The 15,204-nt window shown below is 46.6% G+C and overlaps 3 protein-coding genes across 4 annotated transcripts in view; 1 reads left to right on the top strand and 2 right to left on the bottom strand.

Annotated features, from left to right (window-relative positions):
• Positions 1-4,175, top strand: part of LOC117587451 (putative dipeptidase CPSG_01350) — a 69,419-nt gene extending 65,244 nt beyond the window's left edge. Inside the window, exons 2-3 of one of the 2 annotated variants that reach the window (XM_034278170.1) lie at positions 628-1,256; positions 2,338-4,175. In XM_034278170.1, the coding sequence (XP_034134061.1) occupies positions 628-1,256; positions 2,338-3,235 (1,527 nt within the window). In that variant the 3' untranslated portion in view covers positions 3,236-4,175. The remainder of the gene's footprint in view (positions 1-627; positions 1,257-2,337) is intronic. The other variant, XM_034278172.1, reaches the window with a different exon arrangement.
• Positions 4,176-5,519: 1,344 nt separating this feature from the next.
• Positions 5,520-7,098, bottom strand: LOC117587462 (kelch repeat and BTB domain-containing protein 4-like). The gene is made up of 4 exons (XM_034278186.1): positions 7,030-7,098; positions 6,709-6,777; positions 6,160-6,595; positions 5,520-6,104 (listed from the first exon to the last, which is right to left on the bottom strand). Exons 2-4 carry the CDS (start codon positions 6,717-6,719, stop codon positions 5,610-5,612), a joined length of 942 nt encoding a protein of 313 aa, XP_034134077.1. The 5' UTR covers positions 6,720-6,777; positions 7,030-7,098; the 3' UTR covers positions 5,520-5,609.
• A 6,262-nt stretch (positions 7,099-13,360) lies between these two features.
• LOC117587461 lies at positions 13,361-14,598 on the bottom strand. The gene is made up of 2 exons (XM_034278185.1): positions 14,508-14,598; positions 13,361-14,412 (listed from the first exon to the last, which is right to left on the bottom strand). Exon 2 carries the CDS (start codon positions 14,394-14,396, stop codon positions 13,434-13,436), a length of 963 nt encoding a protein of 320 aa, XP_034134076.1. The 5' UTR covers positions 14,397-14,412; positions 14,508-14,598; the 3' UTR covers positions 13,361-13,433.
• Positions 14,599-15,204: the final 606 nt, after the last annotated feature.

Below are 15,204 nucleotides of genomic sequence, written 5' to 3'. Positions count from 1 at the left end.
CTGGACTATGTGGAGCAATGCTCGTAGTTAGATTTGATTTGTACTTTGCACAGAGTTTGGCATAATTCCTCAGGCAGTCGCCATATAAACAAATCATTGCCTGCCTCGAGCAAAACTTTATGCCTGCCACAAACAACTTTCGCACGACAAAGTTTCCTTTTTGTAGCAGCTCCTTCCGCCCACTCCGGGAGGAATTCGGACTTGGGGACACATGTGGCCCGAGCTTATGAATAATGACTGAGGCTTAATTATGTTGGACCCAGGATTAGCCCAGCAACTGAGATTCTTCCATCACTTCCATCACACGGACACGGGATGGGATGGGATGGGTCGGGGGATTTCGGGGCATTATATTGATTCTGATATGGTTATTCGGTTCATTAAAAAGTTTCGTGTTGATGTTTCATGCCAGTTATGAATATTGCAGAGCGCTGAAAGTTTCCATCTTCTGCTGCAGGTTTAATTAGGGCACAAAATCAACGAAGAAAACTTTGACGTACTTTTAATGAAGCAACTTTCCCGACAATCGCTGGATATGCACTCCTCCTGCTACCACCCTGACATAGCAATGTTGAATGAGAACCTAACCCATTACCTTCCCTATCTCTCGGTATCTCTCTTTTGCAGACAACTGGCTTTGGTGGCCTGCCAGACGTCACCGAACACTCGAATATACGCCGCACTCTATCCCGCCAGAACTCGATCTCCAACAGCGACTCTGGCGGAGAGATAGCCAGCATACAGAAGTCCAAGGTGAACTTCGGCAGCGGTCTGGCGGGCGGCGTTGTGGTCGGCGGCGACATCGTCTGCCTGGACGCCAAGTCGCCCACGTCACTGAGCTCCTCGGCAGGAGCTGCCGGCTCCGGCAAGGCCAAGGGCAAGGCCGCCCGCAAGGCCAGCGCTGCAGCGGACACGGCACACAAGGGACGTCGCGGCTCGTGGCTGGTGGCCCTCACTCTGGTCAGTGCCATCTGTCTGCTGGCCATTGCAGCCACGCTCGCCTACCAGCACTTCTTCACGGCGCCCAGCCGCAACTCGCACGCCCAAAGACTGAGGATCGTTCGCCGCATCCTGCGCGAGGTGCCGCTCGTCGATGGCCACAACAACTATGCCTGGAATGTGCGCAAGTACGCGCACAGCAGCCTGGAGCTTCACCTCAGCCACGACCTCGATCACAAGTCCCTGTGGGCGCGCCCAGCCTGGGCACAGACCGACATGGAGCGGCTCAAGCAGGGTCTCGTCAGCGTACAAGTTTGGTGAGTAAAAAGGTCTAAGATCAATATGTTATGGTAGTTTATAAGGGCAACAACAGGGCTTAAAATCTCTGCACAAACATTGCCATTAAGCGAAGTGTTTTCCCATTAATTTGGACTCACAATATGCCGTGATTTAAATCAAGTTGTTCACACACAAGAAATGGCAGCTCAATGGGGCGGGCACGTAATGGAAATGAAGCTACCAGCCAAATCATGAAAATTGAAAAGTCACATAAAACGGCAATCAAGTCGATGCGATGGCGGCCTCCGGCAATTGCCCGGGGGCCACAGAGATCTGACCCGTGCACATGGAGCACAAAACATCGTTGCATACAACTGGCTGGCACGCCCCCAAAACAACAGCCGCCTCCACTCCCGAACACCGAACGCCGCTCCCTGCGCGGCAATAAAAAGCTGCCAACAATTTGACTGCAAAATAAAATTTGGCAGCCGGCACTGTGGCTCGGGGGCAAGCAGCCAACCTGTCTGCCCCGCCCTCCCAGTACTTGGCCCTGACTCTGGCTGTGGGCCTGCCTGTGGGCCTGGCTTGGTACTCGTTTTGGCCAGACTTCTTGCAGGCCAAAACGATTTGACAGGCGGCAGACAGCTGCAGCTGGGGAAAAAACGCTGATGGGCAATCGACTTGAGTTCATTTCGAGGAAGAGCTTCAGCACACCCAACGTGCCACCGTGCCACCCAGCCATCTGTCCGGGCAGCCACATGCCCCAGACCAACAGATGGCGCAAGCGTAACTTTTCGCCAATTTGGCTTCTCATTTGCCGAAATGTTGGAGCTGTTTGTATGCAGCTCGAATGCAGCTGAGCCATTAACCTTTGAACTTGCCAATTAAATAGTTTTCGGTACGCAGATAATGCCATCGAAAATGTGAGGCAAAATCCAGCGATAGAAAGGAACTCCCTGACTCTCCATCTTGTAAGAAAAATAGCCCAAATATTTAATCCCTTAAGAGTTGGACTTTGGGGGAAAAGCTTTGCTGTCGGCACTTTAACCCCCAGATCAAACACACACACAGTGGCCTACAAAAGTCAGCTAACCTTTCCACTTTTTTCGTCACTTGCAGGTCGGCGTACGTGCCGTGCGAGGCACAGGGCTTGGACGCCGTCCAGCTGGCACTGGAGCAAATCGACATCGTGCGGCGCCTCTCGGACATGTACGCACGGGAGACAGTGCTGGCGACATCCTCGCAGGACATTGTGGAGGCACACCGCCGCGGCCTGCTGGCCTCGCTGATCGGCGTGGAGGGGGGACACACGATTGGCTCCTCGCTGGGAGTGCTGCGCTCCTTCTACTCACTGGGCGCACGCTACCTGAGCCTCACGCATCGCTGCGACGTGTCCTGGGCCGGGTCCAGTTCCTCGCCCATGGAGCAGGGCCTCACGCCCTTTGGCAAGGCAATCGTGCGCGAAATGAACCGCCTGGGCATGATGATCGACCTCTCGCACAGCTCGGATGCCACGGCCAGGGACGTGCTGCAGGTGACACGGGCGCCCGTCATCTTCTCGCACTCGGCCGCCCGCCAGCTCTGCAACTCGACGCGCAACGTGCCCGACGATATCCTGCGCCTGGTGGCCGAGAACGGTGGCCTCATCATGCTCAGCTTCGACTCGGAGGACGTGGCCTGCGGCCGCCAGGCTCGCCTGCAGGACGTCATCGAACACATCAAATATGTGCGAGCCATTGCCGGCATACAGCACATCGGCCTGGGGGCCGGCTACGATGGCATTGAGCTGCCGCCACTGGGGCTGGAGGATGTCTCCAAGTACCCGGAACTGCTGGCCGCCCTGCTCGAGGATCACAACTGGAGCGAGGAGGATGTGGCCATGCTGGCCGGCCGCAACTTTCTACGCATCATGGAGACCGTGGAGACAGTGCGCGACTACTGGAAGCGGGCCGCCATCCAGCCCATCGAGCAGACAGAGCCCCAGCCCAAGACGCAGTGCACGTACATGTCGTCGTGACCGCAGGCACAGGCGCGGGCGGCACGTACGCGACGCGACGATCCGCCATCGGATCGGGAAAATCGCACCTCGGCAACGCTGTCGGGAATCCAATTCTGGCGGCAGGCAGAAGCCCCATCGAATCGCTCAGAGGCCACGGCCACGGATCGTGTGATCCTGGCGGCCACGGCGACCACCTTCACAGTCAGCGAACTGCTCCAGTGAGCTACAGCAGAATGCAGAAGCAAAGCAGAATGAACAGATTGGAAAGGTTATTGCTTGACTGCTCTGCCAGGTGCTCGCGTGATGAGGCAGAGTCGAGGCATGACCATGCGTGTCGCAATTCTCTCGATTGTGGAACTGTCGTGACAGCCCTCGTGCATAATTTAGTGTGTACTCGTAATTTACTTCCCTAGGACGCATTGATAGGCATATGAATAAATAATTATAATAAATGTACTAGTATTTAACCCATGATTGTTTGCAGCTCTTCTTATTGGTGTTGTTGCTCTGCATAATTCATGCACGGCCGGCCGGATACTTATTGATGTTGCTCGGCCACAAAATTCTTTGTAGGCTTGTCTGTGACTATGTTCTATGAGTGTAGATGTAGTTACGTAGGTACATGTGTGCTCGTATCAGCATCAATGATTCATGCTAATTATTGCAATTAAGCGCAAATATATTTAATCACCAATATCGAACGGACAGAGCGCAAGAATTAACTATAAATCACGATTCAATTGCAACAGTTCCAAAGCAACCCACACTTAGAGTAAAGCCCTCCCAGCCAGGGGGGCATTCCGGATCGCATTGAACTAATTATTCTATATCTCTGTGTTAAGTTAGCATAAAGCCAAAGGAAAAATCAAAACAAACACAATGTCCTGCACGTTGGCACACATATTCGGATACGCATAACACACACTATAATATACAAACATATATATACAGAATTAAATATAACTATAACTATAAATATAAAGCAATGCGAATTATCGAATAGAGAGACACGACACGCATTTCCATAAAAATAAATCGAAAACAAAACCATCGAATGCTGTCTTTCATGTTTGGGGGATATTGTGGGATTCCCGGTTCCCGGTTGTTTGCCGCTGCCAACCAAATAAATAAATTCAAATCAAGGAAGCGACATTTTGCATTCAAAACATAGACAACTTTAGAGTCTTTTCCATGCATTAGTTGAAGGCGAAAATCGATTGTTTATTTAGTGTAGGAATATATGTAGACGACTATGCAGCATCAGTGTGTACATATGTATGAAGAAGCAAATCAAATCGCAGAGTATTCTGTTGCCCGTGGCCATAAAATACGTTAAGTGGTCGTAAATCAAAACTCTGCAGGAATGGGAAAGTTCACAAAGTTTTTCTCTTGCTTCATTCCGTTGAACTCCTTCTGCCCCCCTAGAATGTAAGTAGTCTAAGTGAGGACGGAAACCGGTGCGTGGGTCTTCTTTCCCACTGATAGACAGATTCTTCATGAAGTCCACTGAGTTTTGCTTGAATTTTAATGAAACTAAACTATAACAAAATTCATAAATGGATCTGTCCAATCCCCCTGCAATCACGGCCGACTAAACTTCCGAGAAATTTAAATGAAAAACAAATATTTATAGCACCATATCGCAGGATAGATTGGTTCAATTTGGCGTGAATGTCCAGGTTTCGGGTCTTGCGGACATCATCATAACTTAGTTTATGGCTACATTTGCCATTAAATGTAATTACCCATTTTCAGGGACACCTAAATGTTAACGCAAGCGACAATGTACCCCAGGAAAGGACAGCGAAGAGTGGAATGCGGACAGCGGACAGCGGACAGCGACCCTCCCAAGGCAAAAATTAAGAACTGGCCGTTAACGAGACGGCCGCCATGCCATCGCATTCTCATTAACACGCCAGTCCGGTTTCAATTTCCTGTTTAATTTCTCTTTTCATTATAAATGGCTCTCCGTGTGGCAAACAACCACAGTGCTTCTTGCTCCCGGACTCCGAAGCCGACTCCAGCCCCAACTGGGAAAAGTCATAAACAATGCTCCCTGGCAACTGCGACGAGTTGATGGACAAAATAATGCCTGATGACATTTATAATGAGCAGAATGCTGTTGCTCCTCAACTTCGCTGTTCCTCTGTGTGTTTGTGTTTGTGTGTGTGTGTATACTCGTATACTGTTGATAAGTTGAAGCTCGCTTCATGTGGCCGAAATTCGCGCATCATAAATCAGTGCACTCCAGTTGCTCCACCACTGTTGGCAGTCTCCACTTCAATCCAGAAAATATGAGAAGTGTCTTTAAAACAGCTTTAAATTTATTCAAAATGCATTTTCAAAACTCGACTTTAAATCCAGACATTCCAAGTCACTCTTCGTCGTCGCTTTACGAAGTTAAGTAGAGTTTTTCGAACTTTTCTTTAATATCCAACAAAGATGATTTGCCAACTACTGTGTAGAACTGGGTTTTGTTCATATTTTTATAATTTATATATCCCAAAAGCGTGCGGACATATTTTGAATGTATCGCTTTAACTTTCATTTCTTGTTGGTTGCCTACGTCGAGCTCGACTGCTTTGGTGGCAGTGTCGCCCACAGGTTTCACCTCGCACAGTTCCTTGCGAATTCCTTCGCCGACTTTTTTCACGTCTTCTATCTCCAAAACACCAGAGGCTTCCTTATTATCTGCTTCAGCATCTACAGAGTAATCGGACGTTTCGGCAACGTGCAACCCATTTACCTTAACGTAGGCCTGAATCATTTTGAACCGTTCGACCTCTTCAATACAGCCATCGGCGATAATGAGGTACTGCTCAAAGACGTCGGATGTGAGCATAAGAGCTTCGTAGCAATTCATGCGTTGTTTATATGTTTTAAGGTACTGAAATGGAATATGAATTAGGACCAGTCTACATTTCAGCCTATGGATCGCTCACCGCCTTGGCCACATTGATCAACGATTCGTTGTCTACATTGTGCGCACCCTGAAATAGGTCGAGCAGATCGCCAATCGTCATCGCTTTGGCTCGCTCCGTGAGAATCTTAACGCAATCTGATTGAAGTGAGGCTACCAGCCACTTGGTTCCAACCACCAAAAGGTCCATTAGTACTGTGCTGTTGTACTTCTTCAAGTTCTCAGAGTTGTACGTGTAGATATACTCCAGGAAATATTTGAACGTTTTCGGCATTACATCGTTCACAATAAATTGGCCACACTTGGACTCCTTGAAATCCCCAAGGAACATGCGCTCAAAGAACTCGGATGCACTTGCTAGGATCACTTTGTGGCAATCAAACGTTTCAGGCTCCACAACGATGAGGCAATCAGCAAACTTTTTGTTTTCCAGCAGATCGGTAAACACTGGTTGCAACCTAAAACACGAAGAGTCGATTTTTAAAATGTTAATCAAACACGTGGTAATCGATATACATAATGTATGGTTTTATGTACAATATGTATTTATTTATTTGGGTACATAACTCACCAAGTATCCATCGTATATTATTGCTGGTGCGCGCAATGTGAAGTGGAAGAGTGTAATCTGAAGAAGTGGCTGGAAGGGTAGAAAAATTTGTTGTCCGGTATTGGTATGTACATACATATTCTTGCTTTCTTATGTACAAATGTGTGTGTACCTAACAACTAATAATAAAAGTATTCTTCTTGCTAAGAATTCAACTACGCTACACAGAGCTTTCTTTGTTGGTAATGATAACACGCAGACCACCACACAGCACTACGTTTCAGAACCAGCAAATGTTAAAAACCTCCACCCATGGTGACATTACTAACAAAATTTACAAACCTCCTCCACCGATCGCGCAAAGAATTGAATTGAATGCTGCCAGACAAAAGTTGCGGTTCGCATTGTAAACTGCACAGTCGTCTCCTGCTGTGCTGACATTTCAGCTTATTTCAGGCTAAACTTAGCTATCTTTAAATGTGTTAGAAGCTTAGTTGTATGGGCTGTTTAGAATTTTTAGCGAAATAAATTTGGCTTTTTTTCAGCTTTTAGTGTAAATGGCATCTCTCTACGATTTTATCGGGAATGCTGACTCGTATATCGGATGAGAGTTAGGCGAAGCTGTGGAAAGAGAGAGAGAATAGGAGAACTGAGAACTGTAAGCAAAGAAGAGCTCTACTCTGTGCTTGCGATTCGAATAAAAGGTACCCCCGAATCTTATATATGTATATGTTGGTGAAACATTAAATTGACGTCATATTATATACTTACATTTGTAAAATTTGATTTATTTATGTTCATTAATCTGGCGAAGGTACATACATAAATAAATGCATGTGTTCCTATGTACATACCTACCTAGAGACAAATCAACATACTCTACGGAGCGATCGAGTACCTATTACGTCAAAAGCAGAGCGTCAAAGAAGTGAAGCGATAGAGAACAGCACAAAGCTTACATGCATACATACGTATGCATGCATGTGAGTACATGAGCACAGTTATTGGATTCGCAATAGATATGTATATGTGTAGGTACATAAACACAACGAAATTTCATCCTGTTTGTTGTCATTGAGACTAACAATTTGCAAGCAGATAAACCAATGTGTTGCTCATAAGGCTAATTGATAATTCCACAATCAAACCATAGCCCTACTCAACGACAAGTGTGCAATATATGACGATTCTAAATTATTACGCAATTATTAGGGACGAGTTGTCTTATAATTAACTTCTATTTGTCTTGCTAACAGAATCCATCCCAGTCCCGAGTGGCCCAAGTGCTTTATGAGCTGGCTGGGCTTTCTTCGTTTCGTCTGTGTGCATAATGTGCCAGGCAGCAGGGCCAACGGCATACCTCATTTCAGAAATTGTTGGAAATTTCCTAATTGCTTACATACATATTTTCACACATTCGTACTGTCTATGCGCATGCACGAGCATGCAAAGTGTGTCTTTCGGAATCGGTATTTCTGTGCCTGGGCAAAACCACAAAATTTACTTTGTCTTTTCCCATGCATTTGAAATTGATGGCTCTGGCACACAATGAGTGTTGGTCATCGAGTGGTCCACTAAAGTAAACAGATTTGAGATAATTTATATTTGTGCTGGCCAAACAATCGGCACTCGTTATGCATTTCCAGACATGACATGTGCACGGATTCGGCAAATTAAAACTCCACTTATAATTTATACTAATTAGAGCAGAGAAGGCAAATAAAGAAAATAATCCTAATTCAAACTTAACAACAGAATTAAGACCAAGTTGGTTCTACTAAGCTTTACAGTAAATATATTTAAACTAATCTCGAATCGAGTTGTACTCGTAATTGTCGAGTCTTGGCTCAAGGCGGTCTGTACATGTTCTTGGGGTATGCTTGTGCCTAGTATTCGTACTACATGCAATTGATTTACTTTAACCGCGAGGCAATTTGGCACGCTCAATGGGGCACGCGATGGCTTCCAGGGCTTGGAGAGTACAGTCGTAATTAAGCGCCGGTGCGTCCCCGGAGTGTAGTTAATGCTGTGAGGTAATAAATTTCCCCTGTTGTCCGTGTTAAGATGTGTTTGCGGCTGGTTATTTACGACTGGCTGCTGTATTTGTCAGGTGAGGCAGCGATGTGTGCGGATTGGGAATTGAATTTGGCAAACACTTTGCTTTCAGAGCTAAAACACGAATTGGCTTCTACATGTCCACGACTTTGGAACATGCTACTCCTACATACATAAATTCTTCAGAGTGATTTAGTTTGAACAACGATGAGCAACACCTCCTGCTGCATGATGATGAAGGATTCCCTTAAGGGACTAATCTAGCTACTGATGCCTGGTTTCACGGTGATTTCTCAGGGCTTATTGTCGCGTTAATTTGGCTGCCTTAAAGCGACAATACGACAACTTGCACTCAGCACACTTTCACTTCGGGAACATCAACAAGTTCTTGTTGTTTTCCGCTCCAAAGTGCACTTGCAATGTTGAACGTCGCACGGAGGAGACGTTGCGCAACGGAAGATGGCAGCCCGTGGCACCAGGCACCAGGCAGCAGGCAGGAGCCAGGCAGGCATCGACATGTGGGGTAAAGGATATACATGTACTCGTATACAGAGCTGTCTAGCTGTCGACTTGTCCATCTTCTTGGTCGTTATCTCGTGAAATATGACAATCTACGCCCAAGTCGACATGGTCGACAGTGGAAATGGAAGTGGAAGTGGAAGGAAGTCGAGCTGGGAGCACTACCCACTCAGGTACACTCGCTTATGGACAGCGTAATGGCAGATTCGAGTTGAGTGAAATAACGCCCTAGAGGGCGTGAGAGGGGAGTGCTACTCGTGCAGAGAGAGACAAGCTCATGCAAATATTCATGAGAAATATATTAAAAATGAATTACTAACTCTGAGGCACGGCACAGACCACATAGGTACAGGAGGGTACAGAGGTGGTTATCCCAGCCAGAGGTGCCCCACAAATGTTTATGTTTGTGCAGCACACACACACACACACACACACACACACGAATACAGCTAATTTTTGCAATTTTCCCAATGATATCCTCCGGCTGAGGGACTTCTAATGACATGCTTTTTAATTGGCACTGCAATTTATTTAATTGCTGAAATGTCATTTAAGACCAATTATGTTAGTTCTAGTGGCCGAGAACATGGCCAGGAAAATGATAATGTTCAAGTTAATTAATTTCAGAGCACCTAATCGGATCTCTTAACATTTATTGAGCCTTCACTTTATCTATGGATTAGATGATCTCTCGAAGGTAACATGGAGCTGTGCTGGCATTCATTCATCGATCAAAGCAACTGTCAGGCCCAGAAATCGCTACATTTACATCTAAATTGTTCCCATTCATTATTTAGACATATTATTTGCATTGCACGTGACAGAAATCCCAAAGGCTCTCAATGGATTGCCATTTGCTAAACGTTTCTTGGAACTCTAAGGATATGTTATGGAAAAACGCCGAATAACTATGTCGATTATCACTTTGATGTAGCTGTGACTCTGTACTTAACATGAAATATTGATCAATTACAATACATTCAACATATTCGCAGTTGGGGATCGATAATTTAGCGGTGGAGCGGTTTCTGTTGAGTACACAAGAAGGCGGGGTGGAGCCGTTAAGAGTTCGCGGCTGTAGGGACGAAAATTCGTTGAATGCAAAGTATTTTTATGGCTGCCATTGAAACGAAATGGCTTCTTATTTATCGGCTAAATGCCCTGAATTTCAATTAGGCGAACATGAATGATTCCCCGAAAGACAATAGCTCGATGGAAGACCCCCAAGGGAGGAGTGCCGAAGGTTCCTCTGGGGCGCCCGTCGGCCTGCCCGGACTGGGACAAATTCAAAAACTCATTCGCTCGAATTTGGTTAATTTGCCCATCTCCAAAGCGTGTTCGTGCACTCGCAGCGCATCCTGCGGAAACGCTAGCACACACACTGGCACACACACTTGAGCATTCCCGACTTGAGACAAGGCCGAGGGCAGTGGCCGTGCCAGCCGCTTCGTGGCCATTCCTTCATGCATGAGCACGCCACTGGTTTCGCTCCTCATTCGCTTTCGCTTACATTTCCGTTTCCTTCTTATGCGACGAGTCGCTGTCGCCCTAAGGGGGAGGTCCTCAGAGTCGGAAAGAGAAACGTTTTCGATTCGATTCGTTTCGATTTTTGCCAATTGCCTGGGACCCTGCCCTGTCGGCGTATGACGAATATGTCGGATACGTGCCACAGCCACAGCCGCTGCTCATATGCACCATTGAAGCAGCGTCCCCCAGTCCATCCCGCCAGATGAAGAATTTTGTTGTTGTTGTTGAACCGACGGCGGAGGAGGCTCCCGGTGCGATATTTGTTTTTCGCTTTTGCATATTTTGCGGGTAATTTGGGTAAAAGGATTTCTTCGCTCTGCTGTGGCGCCTCGCTTTGTGGCTTTCTCTGCCATCCTCCGCCGCCTGCCCCACGAATACACTGTGCCTGCAAATCGCTCACGTAAAATATTCATGCGTTTTTCCTTGGCGGTTTCTGGCTCCCAAGTGCCTTGCAATTCAATTACATTTCGATTGATTTTCGTGTTTTGGCCCAGACTGGGAAATATCCAAGGTTCTGGATCTTGGCTACGCTATGCAAAGAGCATACGATATGCTCGTTTAAGTGTGTTTGATGGCAGCATTTATGTACTTCCGTGACATGTACCAAAACCCTTCCATGAGCGGACGAGTGATCATTCGCTTTGAAGGGTGTGCATTTCCATTAAATATAAATACAAATGTATATCTGAAGATCCCCTTCTTTTACTTGGAAAACTGCCTGATAAAACTTATTTCTATTTTGTTTATTTGCTTGTGTAAAAGGATCAGCTTACTTGGTTTATTTCCACACTTTTATTTGTATACGTCTGGTCTCTGTCGCACAGCAAAATCATTATGTTCAATCAGCAGTTTTATTGCCAGGGCGGAGGCAGTGCACATCGAATGCTGAAATCAGATATACACAAAGGCAGCTAAGCGCCAAGATACAGGGACACACAAATAAACAAATGTTTCTACATTCCTTTCCTTTGCCGAAAACAATCAAATTAGATGGGGAAGAACGAATGCCCCCAAGAGTGCACAAGTGTCATGGAAGCTGTTCGGGTTCATTTCTGCTCTCCCCACTCAAATAATATAAAACACCTCTTTCTATGCCTAATGATGTTTTTAATCAGTTTTCCATTTTCGACCGAACGCAGTTAATTCCAATTGGAGAGATTTAGTCTAGTGAATGATGACTCCATTATCCAAATGACATTGGCACACGTTTAATGGTTCTTTGCCAACAAATGTAGCAGTTCGAATCGAAGCCTTCAACGGTCTTACGTGGGCCATTATCGACTAGACACAATGTGAAACAAAGTACACGGAATCAATTAAATCTCCGAATCGCAACGCAAACACCCCCAAGGCAATGGGGCAGGAGCTGTCGGCACACAAAATACTCCCACGAGACTCATTCTCGCCTTCAGAGTGGCCTGATATCAAACACAAACATACTCCGGAGTTGCTTTAAATTGGAGAGTTGAGTGGCTGCCGTATACATATATTGATGTACGCCGGCTTCCTGTTAGGAGTTGGGTGCCGAAAAGTAGGCGGAGGGCCAGCCTCCTGTTCTTAGGATATTTAAAAACGAAACTGCTGCGTAAACAATTGAAAATTATGTCTCAACTTTAGGTGGACTCTACTCTTTCTTTCTACATTTAATTTCAATTTGATTTTCCAATAGATATTCGAGAGTACCAGTGTAATCGGAGCTAAGGCAAGTGCTTTTTCCATTGCTGTTGCTTTTGGCATAGCTCTGACATGGTTGTATAAATATTAAATTTCATTTTAGACTAAAAATCTTCCATCTTTTCAGATTGCACAAACACAAGAATCTGGTACTCAAAGACTGTGTGTGTGTGTGTGTGTGTGTGCGTCTGGTTGCAAGTAAAAGTAGTGTGGAGGGGGCTGAAACTGTCGCTGAAAGTGAGCTGCGGTTGGCAGGCACAAAAAAGGCTTCAAGGGGCAGATAAGCGGCTATAAGATTATTTTTACTGGCGACCCGTTGACCGTAAAAAGGAAGGCAGCTCCTTTGCGGTCACTAACATTTACCCATGCGGACATCCTGGGCTGGAGCCGGAGCTGGAGCCGAATCTCCGTGGCTGCAGCTGCCCCCCCCCAGCTGTCCTGCCACCAATTTGCTTTGTTGTCGCAGCCCGTCTGTCGCCTCGCGTGAACTCCGAACTCAGCTTCCGTGCTGTGCCCTTTATGATTTTCGTTTTCACTTTTATTTTTTGCCAGTCTCTGGCTGCCGGAGCTTCCACGGCAGAGGTCGGCCCTTTCCGGCAATGATAAGAATGTGGCATAAAGTTTAACGTGCTCCTGAGGCTGCCGCCGGCATCTTCCACGGGTCCAATATTTTATTGAGCAGTGGAAATTAATGCCTGATTGACACTCCTCAAAGCACAGCAGCAGCGGACACAGCGGAAATGAGTAAAATGTAATAGCTTAAGGGGTCTTAAACGATACTCCCACATGGATACAGCAAACGGCGACCCTTTTACACATGTTCTTACCTAAATGGAGTTTTTATAACCATCTACAGAGATGTTGGCACTTCCGTAAATAAACTGAGACACCCAGAATATACTCTGCGTTACAGATATGCCGATTTATTGTCCATTTTCAAAGTTATAGTTCAATAAATGTAGTAAATGTGATTACTTTTCAGCGGAGAGCAACTTGAATCTCATTCGCTCCATGCTTATACCTTCTAGACGAATATCCACGGATGCGGACATGCCCGCCACCACATCCTCGTCCTGCTCCTTCGTGGAAGCGACGAATTTAACATCAATGGTGTCGCCACTCAATGGATCATTCGGGGACTTGGCAATGCTGCGCAACACAACGGCCACATCCCGTCTGCGCGGGGGCTTGGGTACGTCTGGGAAGGGTGGATTGGGGGATATGGGTGATTCAGCTGCCAGTTGTCGAGCCATCCTCGAGTGCTCTGCATAGATCTTGTACTCATCCGAGTGAAAGGCTTTGCCGCGATGCAAGTACTGCTTCAGCGTCTTGGAGCGCATTCTCTTGCGTGCCTTGGGATCCTTGGTCGTCGCCCCAATGGCCACCAAGGCAATGGCGCACTGGCTGTACTGCAAATGGAAGCCGTCGCTCTGGCAACTGCTGACCACAGCGGCCACCACATACGCGATGTCCACCACACGACGCCTGAGGGCACTCAAGGCAGCCGCAATCTTCGGAATGCTCTGGGGCTCAAAGACGGCGCGAGAGAGCGGCGTCAGCAGAATCTTGTCGCGCGGATTGTGCTGCGCCGGCAACAGGGCACACATCTGGGTGGCGGCAAGCAGGCCGGCCTGCTTCATGGTCAAATATAGCTTGCCGTCCCTGACTTGGGGCTGGCTCTTGATCGGCCGAAGAAATGTGTAAGTGTGCACGTAAACGCTGCTGCCGCCACTGAAAACCAAACGCCACATCTGGTCCTCGCCACTTTGCTTCACATACCGCATCTTGGGGCCCAGCTCGAAGAGCACCCTGTTGGCAAAATCCAAACTTTGGAGCTTCTCCGATGCGCCACCAGGCCGAAAATCGGGGCAAATAACTCTGAAGGTGTCGCACAGCGTCTTGAAATCCAAACCATTGGTTGTTCCCTTTGCCATGATGTGATGTGATGTACTGAAAGAAGTCGAATAATGAAATGATTCATATCAGAATTCTACAATGGAAATATACACACACAAGACAAGTTCGAGTAGGGAAAATAAACAAACCGAAATTGAATTCCTCGAATCCACAGAGTGCGTTCTGTCGTCTAAGCTGCCGTTTTGCCGTCTGTGCAATTATGGGCTGGATGGGCTGGTGGCTAGCTGTATTTGAGAATTCAGCTACGAATATCGATAGAGCCTATCGCATTCAATCGGATTTTTATTGAAGGCAAGCGATTATTTGGGTCATCGATCCGCCCAAAAGTATAACTGGCTTTCCCAGCTAAACACTCCAGAGAGATTTCATTCGTAGATTTCAGCAAGTGAGAACAATTTCTTAACTATATTGGATCAATCGTATGCCTCACGTGCATTATCTTGGTGACAGGCAGTGTATTTACTGAGCCTCCACGGCACGTGATTATGGGGAAAAGTTGTACGTGTAGCGGCGGGTGGACAGGTGTGCTTTGCCGCATCCGCAGGGGTGTACCGCCGTGTGCCACTTTCATCCACACACTCGAGCTTGTTGTTTTTCTCTCACAACATGAACAATATTTTGCGAAGCCGGCAAACTTTTAACAGTCTCCGTCCTTGCATGTTTTTGGTTCTTTTCGTATGCTGGGAATGATTACATGGCTAGGCACTTCCAGCTACGTTTTTAAAATTTAAATTTATACAATGTAAGATTCCCTATATATTTTATCCTATGAACTGTTGTTTAAACTTTTAAGTTAACTAATTTATTAATTTAAGCATCACATTT

The sequence above is a fragment of the Drosophila guanche genome, unplaced genomic scaffold (assembly GCF_900245975.1).
Source record: "Drosophila guanche unplaced genomic scaffold, DGUA_6, whole genome shotgun sequence".
In the NCBI taxonomy this organism is placed as follows: Eukaryota; Metazoa; Arthropoda; class Insecta; order Diptera; family Drosophilidae; genus Drosophila; species Drosophila guanche.
The sequence above is the reverse complement of the archived record's forward strand: the minus strand, read 5'-3'. Positions and strand labels throughout refer to the sequence as shown.